General features: G+C 44.7%; 1 protein-coding gene across 1 annotated transcript in view; it reads right to left on the minus strand.

Moving 5' to 3' along the window:
- LOC120061966 (dystrophin-related protein 2-like) overlaps nucleotides 1-22,760 on the minus strand; it is a 161,459-nt gene that overhangs the window by 60,496 nt on the left and 78,203 nt on the right. Inside the window, exons 3-7 of the mRNA XM_039011751.1 lie at nucleotides 14,229-14,385; nucleotides 10,727-10,847; nucleotides 8,266-8,377; nucleotides 7,854-8,010; nucleotides 1,808-1,954 (exon numbers count right to left, since the gene is read on the minus strand). Coding sequence (XP_038867679.1) covers nucleotides 1,808-1,954; nucleotides 7,854-8,010; nucleotides 8,266-8,377; nucleotides 10,727-10,847; nucleotides 14,229-14,385 — 694 coding nt within the window. The remainder of the gene's footprint in view (nucleotides 1-1,807; nucleotides 1,955-7,853; nucleotides 8,011-8,265; nucleotides 8,378-10,726; nucleotides 10,848-14,228; nucleotides 14,386-22,760) is intronic.

Here is a 22,760-nt window from a genome sequence, read left to right on the forward strand (position 1 = left end):
GGAGACAGAGGAGCAGTAACAGATGTTACTCAAATTACATGGATTTAGCATTTAGCATCATATTATTCAACAGGAGAATGACGGAAGGAAGAGAGAGAGGGAGAGAGGGAGCGAGAGAGGGAAAGGGAGAGGGGGGGGGCATTCAATATGTTGCAGTGTTCTTGCTTTGGCAACAGACTAATCGCTGAATTTAATTATTGAATTGAGAGAGGGAGTGAGAGAAAGAGAGAGTGAGAGAAAGAGAGAGTGAGAGAAAGATTGTACAGTTCTTGACTATGGTAACACCAGCAGCCACCACTCTTGAACCTTTGGAGGCTGTCTACCATAGCCCTCTTCGCTTTACTACAGGTGACAGTTTTAATACTCATCACTGCATCCTGTATCAGAAGGTTGGCCAGAACTCACTGAAGTCCCGTAGATCACTTCCTTACTCCCTTCTTGTTTACAAAGCTCTGCTCCACAAGTGTCTAACAAAACTCACTTCCCTGTTGAAATATACAAATATGACATACCCAATCAGTTCGCAGGGTTGGTTAACTCTTGAGGTCCCGCTTGTCTCCATAAAGTCTGGTAAATCCGCCTTTAGTTTTAACGCTCCAGTTATGGAATACCTTACAAAACAAATGACACCTGGATTCCCTGGTGCCAATAGAACAGTTTAAAACTGTACTTAAATGAGTTCACTGAAGTGTGCAGTTGTTTCAATTGATTATTATAACTTGTTGTAATGACCTGATGTAATGTATTTATAGCTGTCTTGTAGTTTTTATCTTTTTGTTGTTGCTGTATTGATGTACTTTTTGTCCTCAGGGCACCATTATAAATGAGACCCTGGTCTCAGTTGGGGTACCCTGAATAAATAAAAGTTCATAAATACGAGAGCCCTGCCTTATTTGCTGACTCCTGGTGTAAAGGACATCACGCTGCTTGCTTAGCGAGTACCACTTCCTCCCGATTCGGCAATTACCTAGCGTGAACTCAGGACCTCACAAACACACGTGACCACACTCCTCAAGCGTCAACTCATCTTCAACCCACACACAGTTGTATCTTCAACCCACACACAGTTGTACCATCAACCCACACACAGTTGTACCATCAACCCACACACAGTTGTATCTTCAACCCACACACAGTTGTACCATCAACCCACACACAGTTGTACCATCAACCCACACACAGTTGTACCATCAACCCACACACAGTTGTACCATCAAGGAAGGTTGAGGTTGTGTGGAGGTTGAAGAGATGTTGTGGGAAGGTCGAGGTTGTGGGGAGGTTGTGGGGAGGTTGAAGAGATGTTGTGGGGAGGTTGATGTTGTGGGGAGGTTGTGTGGAGATTGAAGAGATGTTGTGGGAAGGTTGAGGTTGTGGGGAGGTTGAAGATATGTGGGGAGGTTGTGTGGAGATTGAAGAGATGTTGTGGGAAGGTTGAGGTTGTGGGGAGGTTGTGGGGAGGTTGAAGAGATGTTGTGGGAAGGTTGAAGTTGTGGGGAGGTTGAAGAGATGTTGTGGGAAGGTTGAAGTTGTGGGGAGTTTGTGTGGAGATTGAAGAGATGTTGTAGGAAGGTTGAGGTTGTGGGGAGGTTATGTGGAGGTTGAAGAGATGTTGTGGGAAGGTTAAGGTTGTGCAATGACCACAGATGAAGTGAAGTTAATATAACACAAGGTTATGAGCGAGGGTATTATGGAGAGGTTGAAGAGAGAGTTGAAGGAAAGGTTGAGGGGATTCTGAGGCAATGTTGAGGTGAGGTTGTGGGAAGGTTGTATGGATGTTGTGGGAGGTGGTTGAGCGGGCTCCAGTTACCTGCAGTAGTTTCCAGCGGCTGTTGAGGTGCTCCAGGGAGCGGGAGTTTTCCATGGACAAATGGACGTCAGAGATGGCCAGCTCATGAGCCAGGTCATTAATGTGCTTCATGCCCTCTTTTACCTGAGTCAGCTCCTCCTTAAACAACTAGAGGAAAGAGGGGGGGAGGGAGGGAGGGAGGGAGAGAGGGAGGAGCGAAGAGGAGAAAGAGGAGAAGGAGAAAAGAGGGGGAAGGAGAAAAAAGGGGCAGTGAGCAACAGAGAGAGAGGGAGAAAGAGAACGAATGGGAGCAGGAGAGGGAGGAAAGAGAGAATTAGAGGCTCATAGACAGACACATAATACATGGTGCTGGTATATAGACAGATACATGGTACATGGTGCTGGTATAGACAGACACATGCTACATGGTGCTGGTATAGACAGAGACATGCTACACGGTGCTGGTATAGACACACACATGGTACATGGTGCTGGTATAGACAGACACATCATACATGGTGCTGGTATAGACAGACACATGCTACATGGTGCTGGTATAGACAGACACATGGTACATGGTGCTGGTATAGACAGACAGATGGTACATGGTGCTGGTATAGACAGACACATGCTACATGGTGCTGGTATAGACAGGCACATAATGCATGGTGCTGGTATAGACAGACAGATGGTACATGGTGCTGGTATAACCGTACACATCATACATGGTGCTGGTATAGACAGACAGATGGTACATGGTGCTGATATAGACAGCCACATGGTACATGGTGCTGGTATAGACAGACATATGGTACATGGTGTTGGTATAGACAGACACATGGTACATGGTGCTGGTATAGACAGACACATGCTACATGGTGCTGGTATAGACAGACACATAATACATGGTGCTGGTATAGACAGACAGATGGTACATGGTGCTGGTATAGACAGACACATGCTACATGGTGCTGGTACAGACAGACACATGGTACATGGTGCTGGTATAGACAGACACATGGTACATGGTGCTGGTATAGACAGACACATGCTACATGGTGCTGGTATAGACAGACACATCATACATGGTGCTGGTATAGACAGACACATGGTACATGGTGCTGGTATAGACAGACAGATGGTACATGGTGCTGGTATAGACAGACACATCATACATGGTGCTGGTATAGACAGACACATGGTACATGGTGCTGGTATAGACAGACACATGCTACATGGTGCTGGTATAGACAGATACATGGTACATGGTGCTGGTATAAACGGACACATCATACATGGTGCTGGTATAGACAGACAGATGGTACATGGTGCTGGTATAGACAGACACATGGTACATGGTGCTGGTATAGACAGACACATGGTACATGGTGCTGGTATAGACAGACACATCATACATGGTGCTGGTATAGACAGACAGATGGTACATGGTGCTGGTATAGACACATGGTACATGGTGCTGGTATAGACAGACACATGGTACATGGTGCTGGTATAGACAGACACATGCTACATGGTGCTGGTATAGACAGACACATGGTGCTGGTATAGACGGACACATAATACATGGTGCTGGTATAGACAGACACATGCTACATGGTGCTGGTATAGACAGACACATGGTACATGGTGCTGGTATAGACGGACACATAATACATGGTGCTGGTATAGACGGACACATAATACATGGTGCTGGTATAGACAGACACATGGTACATGGTGCTGGTATAGACAGACACATGGTACATGGTGCTTGTATAGACAGACACATGGTACATGGTGCTGGTATAGACAGACACATCATACATGGTGCTGGTATAGACAGACACATGGTACATGGTGCTGGTATAGACAGACACATCATACATGGTGCTGGTATAGACAGACACATGCTACATGGTGCTGGTATAGACAGACACATCATACATGGTGCTGGTATAGACAGACACATGCTACATGGTGCTGGTATAGACAGACACATGGTACATGGTGCTGGTATAGACAGACACATCATACATGGTGCTGGTATAGACAGACACATGGTACATGGTGCTGGTATAGACAGACACATGGTACATGTTCGGGTCAACTCCATTTCAACTCAGTCGATTATGGAAATCAATTGACATTTGGTTCATAACGTTCATCAAAGAATGAGAAATTAACAATGCATGCTCAGTTCCTTTCCTCCGTTGACTGAGTTTAATGGCACTAGACTCACTCTGCTATGGCTGTGTGGACTGTTGACCTAGCATTGGAGCAGCTGCCTGCACATACATCATCACCATGGTAGAGATACAACAGGGATCACTCGTGGCTTACGCAACTTAAGAGTCAGATCAACCCAGAACAAACAGCACTAATGATCTAAGGGATGTGTGTGTGGGTGTGTGTGTGTTTGTTCATACGGGTGCATGTGTGTTCATATGCATAAGTGTGTGTGTTCATATGCGTGCGTGCATGTATGTGTGTGTGTGTGTGTGTGTGTGTGTGTGTGTGTGTGTGTGTGTGTGTGTGTGTGTGTGTGTGTGTGTATGTGTGTGTGTGTGTACTACAGACAGACAGAGCCTGCTGACATGCCTGCCATGGTGACATAGTAAAACAAGGAATATGTGCTGGCACTGACAGCATGGTAAACATTTACATGATCATTGTGAAGTGCCTCTCTCTCCTCTCTCTCTCTCTCTCTCTCTCCTCTCTCTCTCTCTCACTCTCTCTCTCTCTCTCTCTCTCTCTCTCTCACTCTCTCTTTCTCTCTCTGCCATCGTAATGAAGAGCCATGTTAATTTAGCCCTGCCTGCCGCGGTCAAGACAGTGACAAAACGCTGTGTATTAGCAAGTAAACAAATAACTGGCTGGGAATTCAACATCGGCCAATCAACTGAGGGGGCTTGAACTCCCGTCATATCAACATGTCTCTGTCATATTTCAGCAAGCCATGACACCCAACATCTCAGATTGTTCTGAAATCGTTTCTGTTTTTTAGAAACAGATAAGATGAGCATTCCGGAAAGCATTATATTCTTAAAATATAATTTGATCTCTGAGAAATTAAGCGAATTGATTGCACCCAAATTGGCCATTCTAATTTATAGGATTCATATAATATTCAATAATTATAGTACTTAACATCCAATTTGGACCAAACTTTTTTCTAACAATGAGTAAGACATGAGGAATCCAAAGAAGTTGTCAAAAGGGAAGCACAGCCGCAAGCTGCCCAGTGACACGAGCCTACCAGATGAGCTAAATTACTTTTATGCTCGGCTTCGAGGCAAATAACACTGAAGCATGCATGAGAGCATCAGCTGTTCCGGACGACTGTGTGATCTCACTCTCCGTAGCCGATGCGAATAAGACCTTTAAACAGGGCAACATTCACAAGGCCGCAGGGCCTAATGGATTACCAGGACAGCTTCTACCCCCAAGCCATAAGACTCCTGAACATCTAATCAAAGAGCTATCCAGACCCCTCTTTTACGCTGCTGCTACTCTCTGTTTATTATCTATGCATAGTCACTTTAACTCTACCTTCATGTACATATTACCTCAATTACCTTGACTAACCGGTGCCACCGCACATTGACTCTGTACCGGTACCCCCTGTATATAGCCTCGCTATTGTTATTTTACTGCTGCTGTTTAATTATTTGCTACTTTTATTTTTTACTCATCTATTTTTTACTTAACACTTTATTTTCTTAAAACTTCTTAAAGCATTGTTGGTTAAGGGCTTGTAAGTAAGCATTTCAGTGTACGGTCTACACCTGTTGTATTCGGGGCATGTGACAAATAAAAATTGATTTGATTTGAGTGTCTTTTAAGTCCAAGTGGGCTGGGCATCCTGACGATACAGGACACTATAATAATAAAATAACTCAAAATCAAATCGCCCAGAAACACTCAACCCACATTTAGTCAATACTAACAGAGCTCCAATGATAACAGAAACAGGGCTAAGAGAGCAGATGGATAGAGATACAGATTCTCCATAATGATAGTGAAATTACAGCCATCTAGACAGCACAGTGGAGGAGACTCTTTACAGCTGATAAATTAGTGAGTGTAGCTGGAGGGAATCTTCTAAGTAGTTTTTTTATCAATAATTTCAGAGCTTTGTCTCCATATCTAATCAATACAGCTGAAACTAGTCGTGTTTTCAGGCACTATTTCATCTGTGTCTATTCCACTGCTATTTTTTATTTTTTACTTTAAATCATTTCTGGGGGAAATGACATGCACAGATTTTGTCTGGTCCTGGTGGCTAGGCAGAGGGTAGACACAAACACACACACAACCACGTAGGCAGGCAGGCACGACACACACACGCTCACATGAACACACACACAGCTTACTATTTGAAGCACACACAGCTTGCTTAATATTTCGGACACACACACGCAGGTACTGTACGTACAGTGGAAGTCAGAAGTGTACATACACCTTAGCCAAATACATTTAAACTCAGTTTTTCACATTTAATCCTAGTAAAAATTCCCTGTCTTAGGTCAGTTAGGATCACCACTTTATTTTAAGAATGTGAAATGTCAGAATAATAGTAGAGAGAATGATTTATTTAAGCTTTTATTTCTTTCATCACATTCCCAATGGGTCAGAAGTTTACATACACTCGATTAGTATTTGGTAGCATTGCCTTTAAATTGTTTAACTTGGGTCAAACGTTTCGGGTAACCTTCCACAAGCTTCATACAATAAGTTGGGTGAATTTTGGCCCATTCCTCCTGACAGAGCTGGTGTAACTGAGTCAGGTTTGTAGAACTCCTTGCTCGCACACGCTTTTTCAGTTCTGCCCACACATTTTCTATAGGATTGAGGTCAGGGCTTTGTGATGACTACTCCAATACCTTGACTTTGTTGCCCTTAAGCCATTTTGCCACAACTTTGGAAGTATGCTTGGGGTCATTGTCCATTTGGAAGACCCATTTGCGACCAAGCTTTAACTTCCTGACTGATGTCTTGAGATGTTGCTTCAATATATCCACATAATTTTCCTCCCTAAGGATGCCATCTATTTTGTAAAGTACACCAGTCCCTCCTGCAGCAAAGCACCCCACAACATGATGCTGCCACCTCCGTGCTTCACGGTTGGGATGGTGTTCCTCGGCTTGCAAGCCTCCCCCTTTTTCCTCCAAACATAACGATGGTCATTATGGCCAAACAGTTCTGTTTTTGTTTCATCAGTCCAGAGGACATTTCTCCAAAAAGTACGATCTTTGTCCCCATGTGCAGTTGCAAACTGTAGTCTGGCTTTTTTATGGCAGTTTTGAAGCAGTGGCTTCTTCCTTGCTGAGCAGCCTTTCAGGTTATGCCGATATAGGACTCGTTTTACTGTGGATATAGATACTTTTGTACCTGTTTCCTCCAGAATCTTCACAAGGTCCTTTGCTGTTGTTCTGGGATTGATTTGCACTTTTCGCACCAAAGTACGTTCATCTCTAGGAGACAGAACGCGTCTCCTTCCTGAGCGGTGTGACAGCTGCGTGGTCCCATGGTGTTTATACTTGCATACTATTGTTTGTACAGATGAACGTGGTACCTTCAGGCGTTTGGAAATTGCCCCCAAGGATGAACCAGACTTGTGGAGGTCTACAATTTTTTTCTGAGGTCTTGGCTGATTTCTTTTGATTTCCCATGATGTCAAGCAAAGAGGCACTGAGTTTGAAGGTAGGCCTTGAAATACATCCACATGTACACCTCCAATTGACTCAAATGATGTCAATTAGCCTATCAGAAGCTTCTAAAGCCATGACATCATTTTCTGGAATTTTCCAAGCTGTTTAAAGGCACAGTCAACTTAGTGTATGTAAACTTCTGACCCACTGGAATTGTGATACAGTGAATTATAAGTGAAATAATCTGTCTGTAAACAGTTGTTGGAAAAATTACTTGTGACATGCACAAAGTAGATGTCTTAACCGACTTCCCAAAAATATATTTTGTTCATTAACAAGAAATTTGTGGAGTGGTTGAAAAACGAGTTTTAATGACTCCAACCTAAGTGTATGTAAACTTCCGACTTCAACTGTACCTTGGTGGCGTCAATGTGGTCCTGCAGGGAGTCGATGAAGAGGTCCCCTACAGGCTCCCATGCATCCCGGACGCCCTCAGCTTGCTCCAGGGCCATCGCCAGCTCCTCCATGGCTGCTTGCGTCTGCAGCAGTCGCTCCAGGGTCCGCTCCATGTGCCTGAGTCACACACACAACTATTTAACTACAACAGTTATTTTCAGTTTCAACCACTAACCCGTTAACTTCAACCCAACAAATCACCCTAATAACTGAGCATTAACCCCAAGTCCCCAACCTAACCTTATGTGCACAATGCTGACAAAATATAGACCCAATGAAATTTGAGCATAGGCAGGGTAAAAACATATCTAGCCAATCAGAATCATGAGTAGGTTGTAGCCCAATGGAGTGGGCCTGTGTCGTATATCTGACCTGTGTCGGTCCACGCAGCGGGCAGTCAGCTTCTCCCACAGGTCACTGGTTACATTGGCCTGCTTCCACACCGAGCGACTCACGTTCAGGATCCGTTTCCTCGGAGACACTTCTGGAGGGGGATGAGATGGTGAAGAGGGGCAAGGGGTGAGGGAATGAGCGGCCAGGCAGAGATAGTGTTAGACTCAATGTGTGCAAACATCAGTTGAAAGAAACAAGGGAGAAAGAGGAGAAATAAGGGTGGGAGCCAGGGAGTGTTGGAGGGTCTGAGAGGGAGTGTTGGAGGGTCTGAGAGGGAGTGTTGGAGGGTCAGAGAGGGAGTGTTGGAGGGTCTGAGAGGGAGTGTTGGAGGGTCAGAGAGGGAGTGTTGGAGGGTCTGAGAGGGAGTGTTGGAGGGTCAGAGAGGGAGTGTTGGAGGGTCTGAGAGGGAGTGTTGGAGGGTCAGAGAGGGAGTGTTGGAGGGTCTGAGAGGGAGTGTTGGAGGGTCAGAGAGGGAGTGTTGGAGGGTCTGAGAGGGAGTGTTGGAGGGTCAGAGAGGGAGTGTTGGAGGGTCTGAGAGGGAGTGTTGGAGGGTCAGAGAGGGAGTGTTGGAGGGTCAGAGAGGGAGTGTTGGAGGGTCAGAGAGGGAGTGTTGGAGGGTCAGAGAGGGAGTGTTGGAGGGTCAGAGAGGGAGTGTTGGAGGGTCTGAGAGGGAGTGTTGGAGGGTCAGAGAGGGAGTGTTGGAGGGTCTGAGAGGGAGTGTTGGAGGGTCAGAGAGGGAGTGTTGGAGGGTCTGAGAGGGAGTGTTGGAGGGTCAGAGAGGGAGTGTTGGAGGGTCTGAGAGGGAGTGTTGGAGGGTCAGAGAGGGAGTGTTGGAGGGTCTGAGAGGGAGTGTTGGAGGGTCAGAGAGGGAGTGTTGGAGGGTCTGAGAGGGAGTGTTGGAGGGTCAGAGAGGGAGTGTTGGAGGGTCAGAGAGGGAGTGTTGGAGGGTCTGAGAGGGAGTGTTGGAGGGTCAGAGAGGGAGTGTTGGAGGGTCTGAGAGGGAGTGTTGGAGGGTCAGAGAGGGAGTGTTGGAGGGTCTGAGAGGGAGTGTTGGAGGGTCAGAGAGGGAGTGTTGGAGGGTCAGAGAGGGAGTGTTGGAGGGTCAGAGAGGGAGTGTTGGAGGGTCTGAGAGGGAGTGTTGGAGGGTCAGAGAGGGAGTGTTGGAGGGTCAGAGAGGGAGTGTTGGAGGGTCTGAGAGGGAGTGTTGGAGGGTCTGAGAGGGAGTGTTGGAGGGTCAGAGAGGGAGTGTTGGAGGGTCAGAGAGGGAGTGTTGGAGGGTCTGAGAGGGAGTGTTGGAGGGTCAGAGAGGGAGTGTTGGAGGGTCAGAGAGGGAGTGTTGGAGGGTCAGAGAGGGAGTGTTGGAGGGTCAGAGAGGGAGTGTTGGAGGGTCAGAGAGGGAGTGTTGGAGGGTCAGAGAGGGAGTGTTGGAGGGTCAGAGAGGGAGTGTTAGTGCTGATGCCTGCCACCACGAACATTGGGGAAAAAAGGAGGAGGGGGAAACCGTAAGAAACATTTTGTTGGGGGCAGAGAGAGAGTTCACACCCCGTCTTTTCCCCATGCCTGCCACAAGCGGTGAAGAGCAAGAGGATGCTGGGTGGGGGAGGGAGGGAGGGAGGAAGGAGGGAGGGGGGCAGAAAGCCTAGAATGTTGCATTATTGATTTGACCAGATGGTGTGAACTGGATGAATTGGTCCCGACCCAACTGCTCTCCCAAACATACATCCTCTGATCCACTCTGATACAGCAGGACAGGTATCTGCTAATCAGACCTAATGGTGGATACACGCCTGCTGGAGACCAACTTAATGAACTTAAATTTCTCTCTGCTCTTACTACTCACGTCTGATTTAGGTATGTGGTGGGGTGGGGTGTGTGTGGTAGAGTGGGATGGGGTGTGTGTGGGGGGGGTGGGGTGTGTGGTGGAGTGGGGTGTGTAGTGGGATGGGGTGTGTGTGGTAGAGTGGGATGGGGTGTGTGGGGGGGGGGGTGTAGTGGGATGGGGGGGTGTGGTAGAGTGGGATGGGGTGTGTGTGGGGGGGTGGGGGGTGTGGTAGAGTGGGGTGTGTATTGGGATGGGGTGTGTGTGGGGGGGTGGGGGGTGTGGTGGGGTGTGTGGTGGGGTGTGTAGTGGGATGGGGTGTGTGTGGTAGAATGGGATGGGGTGTGTGTGTGGGGGGGGTGGGGTGTGTAGTGGGATGGGGTGTGTGTGGGGGGTGGGGTGTGTAGTGGGATGGGGTGTGTGTGGTAGAGTGGGGTGGGGTGTGTGTGGGGGGGTGGGGTGTGTGGTAGAGTGGGGTGTGTATTGGGATGGGGTGTGTGTGGGGGGGTGGGGTGTGTGGTGGGGTGTGTGGTGGGGTGTGTAGTGGGATGGGGTGTGTGTGGTAGAGTGGGATGGGGTGTGTGTGTGGGGGGTGGGGTGTGTGGTGGAGGGTGGCCAGACCTTTTCCGTCGGGCAGCGTCTCCTCGGGCTCCTGGAAGGGGTGCTGTGTCAGGAACGCCTGGGCAGACTCCAGCACCGAGTAGATGAAGGGCCCTCGAGACTTGACATCCTCCATGAAGACCTGGAGACAGACAGGACAGACAGGTGCCCACAGAAAGATGAAAGCATAGTACAACCACAACATGCATGGGCTCATTATAATACATAAATGACGCATACACACGCACACATGTATACACTAATTTGAATACATAGACAAGAACATTCTTTACAGACATGCACATGTTGGCACACACACGCATAAAGACAGCGAGGAGCCACTGGCAGGACCCCGTAGGACTGCCTGTCTGTCTGTACTACTGTCTCAGGGCTGTGAGAGCCTATGGAAGAATAGAAGGCCAGGAGTACACAGAGTATTGGTCAGCTGGCCTCCTCACAAAGATCACCCAATTACCTAGAGAGGCTGGCTGCTCCTGGCTCTGTTCCTGCAACTCTGCTCATGGAAATCATGAAGACCTTAAACTGCCTGACTACACGCACATTATCCAGATTTCTACTTCACGTTTAGAAACCAACACAATGGAATTAATGACTCCAAGACGGCCCCTGAAATGGCACCCTATTCCCTACATAGTGCTCTACTTTTGACCATGAGGCCCATAGGGCTCTGAGAACCCTCTGGGTCCCACCGCCAGCGTCAACCAGCCTCTCCCTAATCTCCATTCACTACTCATCTACACTAGGTATAAACTTGAATCTTCATTCATTAATACAGTAGGAGAGTGACATATATTTCCTCCCTCCCATGTCATTTATTTAGGAAAAGCCAGAGGCTTTTCCAGCAGGATGGGAAAGCCATATCCTCTTAGTATATGAAGAGATTACCATTTTTTTAATGTGAAATCTGCTAGACTACAAGCTTACTTTCTCCCGTGGCGAGCAGCGACTGTCTTTCAGTGCCTATTAAACCCCACAACCGCAGCCAGTCATTCCCTGATAACACCAGCCCCCCTCCTCGCTCACTGAATTAATTACGAAACCCCGCTGAACTGACAAATACAACCGACGCTAAGCAAACACGCAAAAAATCTGATCTGTGCAGGAGCTGTAGTTCTTGATAAGATTTTCTGCTGAGGTTACTAAGGAAAGTAGGATTTTAACTCGCTTTTCTCATTTTTCTCAGGGAACGGTTGCTACCCTAGGAGGAATTGGGGAGGGGGGAGGGTTGCTTCCCTCCCTCAGGCCTCCTCTGCGTTAAAACTTTAATTCCAGTTAAATTTCACACTGAGAGGTTCCATCATTAGCTGAAGGAACATTCAAAATAAAGACTTCAGCTCCGATTAGGCTGCATTATGCATGCTGGAAGAGACGGAAAAGTCTGAGGAAATGGTTTCATTACCCCCTCCAAACATGTTGACAGTCCCCCATTTATGTTTGGGGCCCTCAGAGACCCCATTACACTGAGCTTTCTCACAACACAGAAGACATATCCAGCTTTCATCATCTCTCTGTTCTGTAGATGATTTGATTCTGCACTACACACACACTTTTTTGAACGCTACACACACATATACTTAGAGCGAAGAACACACACACACACACACACACACACAAAGACACACGCACACAAACTGAAAGGGACACATCCCTACATACCAAAAGACAGCAGAATAAATCTACTTAAGATCAATAATTCTCATTTCTTAAAACCCTGTAATTCTCCACAGAAAACTCAATGCTATTTCACTCTCCGCTTTGTCGGAAAGGTTTTAGAGCAACGGTGCGTTTGGGGAGTGGGAACATCTTAGATAGATTATAAAGGAATACTGCATTTAAAATGGGGACATAGAGAAAAGAAAAGTGGTGGTGGAAGGAAACGGGGGAAGAAAGAGGGGGGTGAAGAGAAGAGGAGGGGGAAGGAAACGGGGGTGGAAAGAGGGGATGGAGAGAAGAGGAAGGGGAAGGAAACGGGGGAGAGAAGAGGAGGGGGACAGTTTTTGACACCGTTTTTTCACAGTAGATCATACTGGTTCTTACTGATTCGTACTGGTTCATATTGAGTAACAGAATCAGCAGGATGGGAAACAGAACATTAGAGAGAGAGACAGAGATCAAGATAGAGCAACGGTGCGCTTGAGAGAGATAGAGAGAGAAAGAGATGGTGTGTGACTGGATGGTTTGTGTCCTGTTAATTGGGAAGCGGATTTCACAGTGCCAGTTGGTCGGGGTGGAGGGGGAGGAGAGGGGGAGGACCACTATCACTGTCAATACGACTCTCCCCCCTCAGAGACTCACTGCAAAATCTGACAGCACAGAAAATTGGAACAAAGGTGGAAAGAGCATTCTGCTGTAGTACATGACCAATTATGGTGTGTGTGTGTGTGTGTGTGTGTGTGTGTGTGTGCGTGCGTGCGTGCGTGCGTGCGTGCGTGCGTGCGTGCGTGCGTGCGTGCGTGCGTGTGTGTGTGTGCGTGTGTGTGTGCGTGTGTGTGTATCTGCCCTCCTGCCTGCCTGCCTGTTTGTGTTCTGGGGAGATCTCACACCGAATGGAGGTGTTTTTCCCGGGAAATGGATAAACAACCCAGGAACCATTGCTAGGAAGGATTTTCTCAATGTTCTGCCACAGAATGAGGAGGAGTGCAGAACAAGCCCCTGAATGTGAGAGACTATTTCTCCCCATCTTATATTCTGCACCCTTCATCTGCTTGGCTCCACTGCTCTCAGCTTTCAACCACTTTTATTCCCCTTTCACATAGTAGCAAGGGCTTTTTAACATGTCAGTCAATTAAAAAGATTTCAGCTGAGGCACTTTTCTTACTTAACGGCAGTTCAGGGTATCTTTACAGCTTCACCACTGGGCGGCTTTAACACACACCACAGACATCTTGTTGCCTCAGATCTCTCCTGCAGATAACAGCCAGAGTCTTAAATGCTGAAATAGAGTCGTTATTTTGATACATGGACAAATTAAGAGAGCCTCAAATTAAAGTGGTTGCTAAATGAAAGTAGGTAAATCGCTGAGAAGGGATTGAGGGATGGAGGGATCAATGGATGGATGGAGGGAGGGACGGAGAGGTGGAGGGGTGGAGGGATGGAGGGATGAGGTATGTACTCCTATCTAACTACTTACCCTCCGTCCTTAATGTTAATGGCTAACCAGACTAATAGGTTAAACTAAGGGTAGTGTCACAGCACTGAAACATAGCCTAGTGGTCGTATTCATTTCATACAGGTAACTAGGGAGTTTCTAGGGAGAAACTGTGAAGGGTTAGTGTTAGGTGCCTTTGCATTCGTTTGATCAATACAACTCAACTGGATGGTAATTCTAACACACATTCTTGCAGCTCGGCACGAACGATGGGTTCCACTCAAGGAATCTTGGAAACCTACACAAGGGTTGAGGAACAAAGTTGGAGAGCTCTGCCTTACAAGAACATCCTGATTATATACTAGTTTGGCGTGTTTGTATGATGTCGTTTTTTAAAGGGGCCCAACACAGTACCTGGTGGAACTCCCTTTGGTGTTGGACGGCCCCCACATCGCCCCCTATGGGCAGCTGTTCCGACAGCTCCTCGTCCTTGGCCGTCAGCCAGTCTATGATCTCCTGCAGGGAGAGCTGCAGCTTCCCACTGTTGTCGGAGAACGCCTCTAGCCGCACCCTGCAGACAGGCAGACAGACAAACAGACAGAGCAAAACGACAGTCAGCCAATGGTTGCTCATGATACCCAACACATCTACCAATTGGGTGACATTGGTAAACTGCCATCCCACAATCCCCCCTATGAAAAGAGCTGCAATAAATGCAACTTTAAAAACAATACAAAAAACGAAATGTATGAGATGGTGAAGGAACATATGAGAGGGAAGGGGCCGAGACAGAGAGAGAGGGAGGGGGGACAGAGAAGGGGAGAGAGGGGGGGCAGAGATAGAGAGAGGGGGGGGGGCAAAGAGAGAGAGAAATGATCTCACTCCAATACATTTTTATAGAAAGTTAGCAAAAATAGATAAGATCTTGCTATAATGGAAAGGAAAATACCTGTCTATTTGTGGAAAAATCACCCTGATTAACTCTTTAGTCATATCACAGTTTACCTATTTGCGTATGGTTTTGCCTACACCTAGTGACCTGCTTTTTAAATTATATGAACAAAAAATATTCAATTTTATTTGGAACGGCAAGCCAGATAAAATTAAAAGGGCCAATTTATATAACAAATATGAATTCGGAGGGCAGAAATTATTAAATATTAAAGCATTAGACCTCTCACTAAAGGCATCAGTCATACAAAAGTTATACTTAAATCCTAACTGGTTCTCTGGTAAATTGGTACGAATGTCTCATCCTATGTTCAAGAAGGGCCTTCTTCCCTTTATTCAGATTACACCTGCTCACTTTCGGTTGTTTGAAAAGGAAATAATCTCCAAAATATATTTATTTTTTAAACAAGCCTTAGAAAGTTGGTTGCAATTTCAGTTTAATCCACCTGAAAAGACAGAACAAATAATACAACAAATATTGTGGTTAAATTCAAATATACTAATTGAATAAAAAAATGTATTTTTCGAAGAAATTTTTAAAAAGGTATAATTTTAGTGAATGATATCATAAATAGGACTGGTGGAGTTATGTCACACATGCAGCTAACACAGACATATGGAAATGTCTGCTCTACCCAAAATTACAACCAATTAATTGCAGCATTACCACAAAAATGGATGAGGCAAGTAGAAGGGGAAAAAAGTAAGGAACTTGTATGTCAGCCCTGTATTAAAGAACATAAATGGTTAAAGAAAAGTGTGATAAATAAAAACATATACCAATTTCATTTAAGGACTAAAAAACTGACAGCTGTGCCATATAAATTGCAAAATAGTTGGGAAGAGATTTTCGATGTACCCATTCCATGGCAAATGGTTTATGAATTGATACGCAAAACAACGCCGGATTCAAAACTTCAAATGTTTTAATTTAAATTGCTATACAAAATTCTTGCAACTAATAGAATGTTATATATAAGGGGGATACAATCTTCCCAGCTCTGCAGATTCTGCTGTGAGGAGGCAGAGTCATTAGATCATTTATTTTGGAGTTGTTCATACGTAGCTCGTTTTTGGTCACAGGTCCAGGAATGGCTGAAGAATTGCAACATTTGCCTAGACGCTACAGATAGCAATACTGGGTGATTTGAAAAGCCATAGTCAATCAATCAATAATATAATAATTATTTTAGCAAAAATGTTTATTTTTCATTTACAATCTGTAGAAGCTATGAGAATAGGAAGGTTCAATTATTTTGTGAAGCATCACAGCACAGTTGAAAAATATATGGCAAATAGAAATCCGAAATGGATGATGTTGAGAGATAGATGGGAGGGTTGAATGGAGCTGAATGGTGGGACTAATAACAAGATAAACAATGTAAAACATACGGGATCTGTAAAATGTATATAGGTTCGGAGCTTTTGTGAAATAACACAGTTACAAATAGAAATCAAACTGGATGGACATCAGAAATAGAGGAAGGACTAAGAACAAACAAGAGAGAACTATTGTAAAGTAGACTGTGTCTGTAAAATGTGTATAAGATGTATAAATTGAAGGTAAAAGCAGAAGTGTTTATTAGTTTACTCCAATTGGGGGATCGGTAGTAGAGTTGCGGGGAATAATAATAAAGGTATATTCTTTAAAAAAGTATGTATGTCTATATAGGTATGTGTATGTATATATGTGTATATGTGTGCATGCGTGTATGGATATATATATTTACCAAAAGAATATGGGGGATTTGAAATGATGCAGACAATTACATTGATGGAAGCAACATTCTTTCTGCAATATTAAGCTGATCCACCCCTTAATTAAAAAAAAAAAGTAAAATAAATAAATAAATAAATAAAAAAGAGAGAGAGAGGGGGGAGACAGAGATAGAGAGAGATAGAAAGAGGGGGAGGGACAGAGAGAGAGAGAGAGAGAGAGAGATAGAGAGACAAGCAACAGTGCCCACCTTAGCCAGGACCCTAAAGGACATCGCCCCCTACCACAGCCCCAACACCTTACACAGGAGCAACAGATCAACAGACACCCCACCCAGACCAACAAGACATTCTCATACAGATTACATCTAGACACCATTGCCCTAGATTACACAAAAAACTATACATACCTCGGCCTAAACATCAGCGCCACAGGTAAGTTCTACAAAGCTGTGTACAATCTGAGAGACAAGGCAAGAAGGGCCTTCTATGCCATCAAAAGGAACATAACATTTCAAATAAAATTCGACCTACCAATTAGAATCTGGCTAAAATTATAGAACTCATTGCCCTTTGTGGTTGTGAGGTCTGGGGTCCGCTCACCAACCAAAAATTCACAAAATGGGAGAAACATTAAATTGAGACTCTGCATGCAGAATTCTGCTAAAATATCCTCATTGTACAACGTAAAACACCAAATAATGCATGCAGAGCAGAATTAGGCCGATACCCGCTAATTATCAAAATCCAGAAAAGAGACGTTAAATTCTACAACCACCTAAAAGGAAGTGATTCCCAAACCTTCCATAACAAAGCCATCACCTAGAGAGATTAACCTGGAGAAGGGTCCCCTAAGCAAGCTGGTGCTGGGGCTGTGTTCACAAACACAAACAGACCCCGTAGAGCCCCAGAACAGCAACCCAATTAGACACAACCAAATCATGAGAAAACAAAAAGATAATTACTTGACACATTGGAAAGAATTAACAAAATAACTGATCAAACTAGAATGCCATTTGGCCCTAAACAGAGAGTACACAGTGACAGAATACCTGACCACTGACTGACCCAAAATTAAGTAAACCGTTGACTATGTACAGACTCAGTGAGCATAGCCTTGCTATTGAGAAAAGCAGCCGTAGGCAGAAAAGGCTCTCAAGAGAAGACAGGGTATGTGCACACTGCCCACAAAATGAGGTGGAAACTGAGCTGCACTTCCTAACCTCCTGCCAAATGTTTGACCATATTAGAGACACATATTTCCCTCAGGTTACACAGACCCACAATGAATTCGAAAACAAATGTAATTTTGATAAACTCTCATATCTATTGGGTGAAATACCACAGTGTGCAATCACAGCAGCAGGATTTGTGAATTTTAATGGGAATTTTAATGTTTCTGCTTTTCTTATAACTAATTTCTTTGTTCTATTTATGTGCTGTTCTAATAACCAATTTATGTTTTCATGCAAGTGACTGATTTAACAAATCCTCAGTAGCTGCTATTTAGCAGTACGCCCAGACCTTGTTTTCAGAACGAAAGATATCTCAGTCTCAAGGTCTCAGCTTAGAGAGAATAAGTGAGGTATTGGTCTGTCACATGAATGAAACAAAATGGTAATGATTAATTAATTATGCTAAATCATGCAAATATAACTTGTCTTTTTATAGCCGTATATAAGACAACTGCTGGGACTGCCGTTCTGTACTTTAACTATTTGCACATCGTTACAACACTGTATATAGACATAAATTTACATTTGAAATGTCTTTGTTATTTTGGAACTTTTGTCAGTGTAATTTTTACTGTACATTTTTTATTGTTTCTTTCGCTTTTGTTTATCATTTATTTCACTTGCTTTGGCAATGTAAACATAAAGTTTCATATGCCAATAAAGCCATTTGAAATTAAATTGAATTGAAAGAGGGAGAGAGAGAATGTGCACCACCTGCTACCGCTTTGACTGCCTCAAAGCTGCTGATTTGGGGCGGCAGGTAGCCAAGTGGTTAGAGCGTTGGGCCAGTAACCAAAAGGTTGCTAAACTGAATCCCCGAGCTGACAAGGTAAAAATCTGTCGTTCTGCCCCTGAACAAGGCAGTTAACCCACTGTTCCTAGGCCGTCATTGTAAATAAAAATTTGTTCTCAACTGACTTTAAAAAAATGTATTTAACATTTATTTAACTAGGCAAGTCAGTTAAGAACAAATTCTTATTTACAATTATTTCTTATTTAGTTAAATAAAGGTTAAATAAAAAATATATATATATATGTGAGCGAGCACTATGGAGCTAGTCATGGTGATGTGGTAGTGAACACTATGGAGCTAGTCATGGTGATGTGGTAGTGAACACTATGGAGCTAGTCATGGTGATGTGGTAGTGAACACTATGGAGCTAGTCATGGTGATGTAGTAGTGGTAGTGAACACTATGGAGCTAGTCATGGTGATGTGGTAGTGAACACTATGGAGCTAGTCATGGTGAAGTAGTAGTGAACACTATGGAGCTAGTCATGGTGATGTGGTAGTGAACACTATGGAGCTAGTCATGGTGATGTGGTAGTGAACACTATGGAGCTAGTCATGGTGATGTGGTAGTGAACACTATGGAGCTAGTCATGGTGATGTGGTAGTGAACACTATGGAGCTAGTCATGGTGATGTGGTAGTGGTAGTGAACACTATGGAGCTAGTCATGGTGATGTGGTAGTGAACACTATGGAGCTAGTCATGATGATGTGGTAGTGAACACTATGGAGCTAGTCATGGTGATGTGGTAGTGAACACTATGGAGCTAGTCATGGTGATGTAGTAGTGAACACTATGGAGCTAGTCATGGTGATGTGGTAGTGAACACTATGGAGCTAGTCATGGTGATATAGTAGTGGTCGTGAAACCTATGGAGCTAGTCATGGTGATGTGGTAGTGAATACTATGGAGCTAGTCATGGTGATGTGGTAGTGAACACTATGGAGCTAGTCATGGTGATGTGCTAGTGAACACTATGGAGCTAGTCATGGTGATGTGGTAGTGAACACTATGGAGCTAGTCATGGTGATGTGGTAGTGAACACTATGGATCTAGTCATGGTGATGTAGTGAACACTATGGAGCTAGTCATGGTGATGTAGTAGTGAATACTATGGAGCTAGTCATGGTGATGTAGTAGTGAACACTATGGAGCTAGTCATGGTGATGTGGTAGTGAACACTATGGAGCTAGTCATGGTGATGTAGTGAATACTATGGAGCTAGTCATGGTGATGTGGTAGTGAACACTATGGAGCTAGTCATGGTGAAGTAGTAGTGAATACTATGGAGCTAGTCATGGTGATGTGGTAGTGAACACTATGGAGCTAGTCATGGTGATGTGGTAGTGAACACCATGGAGCTAGTCATGGTGATGTAGTGAATACTATGGAGCTAGTCATGGTGATGTGGTAGTGAACACTATGGAGCTAGTCATGGTGATGTAGTAGTGAATACTATGGAGCTAGTCATGGTGATGTGGTAGTGAACACTATGGAGCTAGTCATGGTGATGTGGTAGTGAACACTATGGAGCTAGTCATGGTGATGTGGTAGTGAACACTATGGAGCTAGTCATGGTGATATAGTAGTGGTAGTGAAACCTATGGAGCTAGTCATGGTGATGTGGTAGTGAATACTATGGAGCTAGTCATGGTGATGTGGTAGTGAACACTATGGAGCTAGTCATGGTGATGTAGTAGTGAACACTATGGAGCTAGTCATGGTGATGTGGTAGTGAACACTATGGAGCTAGTCATGGTGATGTGGTAGTGAACACTATGGAGCTAGTCATGGTGATGTAGTAGTGAACACTATGGAGCTAGTCATGGTGATGTAGTAGTGAACACTATGGAGCTAGTCATGGTGATGTGGTAGTGAATACTATGGAGCTAGTCATGGTGATGTGGTAGTGAATACTATGAAGCTAGTCATGGTGATGTGGTAGTGAACACTATGGAGCTAGTCATGGTGATGTAGTAGTGGGAGTGAACACTATGGAGTTAGTCATGGTGATGTGGTAGTGAACACTATGGAGCTAGTCACGGTGATGTGGTAGTGAATACTATGGAGCTAGTCATGGTGATGTAGTAGTGGTATTGAACACTATGGAGCTAGTCATGGCAATGTGGTAGTGAACACGATGGAGCTAGTCATGGTAATGTGGTAGTGAATACTATGGAGCTAGTCATGGTGATGTGGTAGTGAACACTATGGAACTAGTCATGGTGATGTGGTAGTGAACACTATGGAGCTAGTCATGGTGATGTGGTAGTGAACACTATGGAGTTAGTCATGGTGATGTGGTAGTGAACACCATGGAGCTAGTCATGGTGATGTAGTAGTGAATACTATGGAGGTAGTCATGGTGATGTGGTAGTGAACACTATGGAGCTAGTCATGGTGATGTGGTAGTGAACACCATGGAGCTAGTCATGGTGATGTGGTAGTGAACACTATGGAGCTAGTCATGGTGATGTGGTAGTGAACACTATGGAGCTAGTCATGGTGATGTGGTAGTGAACACTATGGAGCTAGTCATGGTGATGTGCTAGTGAACACTATGGAGTTAGTCATGGTGATGTGCTAGTGAACACTATGGAGCTAGTCATGGTGATGTGGTAGTGAACACTATGGAGCTAGTCATTGTGACATGGTAGTGGAGGTGAACACTATGGAGCGAGTCATGGTTATGTAGTAGTGAACACTATGGAGCTAGTCATGGTGATGTGGTAGTGAACACCTATGGAGCTAGTCATGGTGATGTGGTAGTGAACACTATGGAGCTAGTCATGGTGATGTGGTAGTGAACACTATGGAGCTAGTCATTGTGATATGGTAGTGGAGGTGAACACTATAGAGCTAGTCATGGTGATGTAGTAGTGAACACTATGGAGCTAGTCATGGTGATGTGGTAGTGAACACTATGGAGCTAGTCATGGTGATGTGGTAGTAAATACTATCAAACTAGTCATGGTGATGTAGTAGTGAACACTATGGAGCTAGTCATGGTGATGTGGTAGTAAATACTATCAAACTAGTCATGGTGATGTAGTAGTGAACACTATGGAGCTAGTCATGGTGATGTGGTAGTGAACACTATGGAGCTAGTCATGGTGATTTGGTAGTGAAAACTATGGAGCTAACCATGGTGATGTGGGAGTGAATACTTTGGAGCTAGTCATGGTGATGTAGTAGTGAACACTATGGAGCTAGTCATGATGTTGTGGTAGTGAACACTATGGAGCTAGTCATGGTGATGTGGTAGTGAACACTATGGAGCTAGTCATGGTGATGTGGTAGTAAATACTATCGAACTAGTCATGGTGATGTAGTAGTGAACACTGTGGAGCTAGTCATGGTGATGTGGTAGGGAACACTATGGAGCTAGTCATGGGGATGTAGTAGTGAACACTATGGAGCTAGTCATGGTGATGTGGTAGTGAACACTATGGAGCTAGTCATGGTGATGTGGTAGTGAACACTATGGAGCTAGTCATGGTGATGTGGTAGTGAACACTATGGAGCTAGTCATGGTGATGTGGTAGGGATAGTGAATACTTTGGAACTAGTCATGGTGATGTGGTAGTGAACACTATGGAGCTAGTCATGGTGATGTAGTAGTGAACACTATGGAGCTAGTCATGGTGATGTGGTAGTGAACACCATGGAGCTAGTCATGGTGATGTGGTAGTGAAAACTATGGAGCTAGTCATGGTGAAGTAGTAGTGAACACTATGGAGCTAGTCATGGTGATGTGGTAGTGAATACTATGGAGCTAGTCATGGTGATGTGGTAGTGAACACCATGGAGCTAGTCATGGTGAAGTAGTAGTGAATACTATGGAGCTAGTCATGGTGATGTGGTAGTGAACACTATGGAGCTAGTCATGGTGATGTGCTAGTGAACACTATGGAGCTAGTCATGGTGATGTGCTAGTGAACACTATGGAGCTAGTCATGGTGATGTGCTAGTGAACACTATGGAGCTAGTCATGGTGATGTGGTAGTGGTAGTGAACACTATGGAGCTAGTCATGGTGATGTGCTAGTGAACACTATGGAGCTAGTCATGGTGATGTGGTAGTGAACACTATGGAGCTAGTCATGGTGATGTGGTAGTGAACACTATTGAGCTAGTCATGGTGATGTGGTAGTGAACACTATGGAGCTAGTCATGGTGATGTGGTAGTGAACACTATGGAGCTAGTCATGGTGATGTGGTAGTGAACACTATGGAGCTAGTCATGGTGATGTG

This window comes from Salvelinus namaycush, chromosome 17, assembly GCF_016432855.1.
Source record: "Salvelinus namaycush isolate Seneca chromosome 17, SaNama_1.0, whole genome shotgun sequence".
NCBI classification, from domain to species: Eukaryota; Metazoa; Chordata; class Actinopteri; order Salmoniformes; family Salmonidae; genus Salvelinus; species Salvelinus namaycush.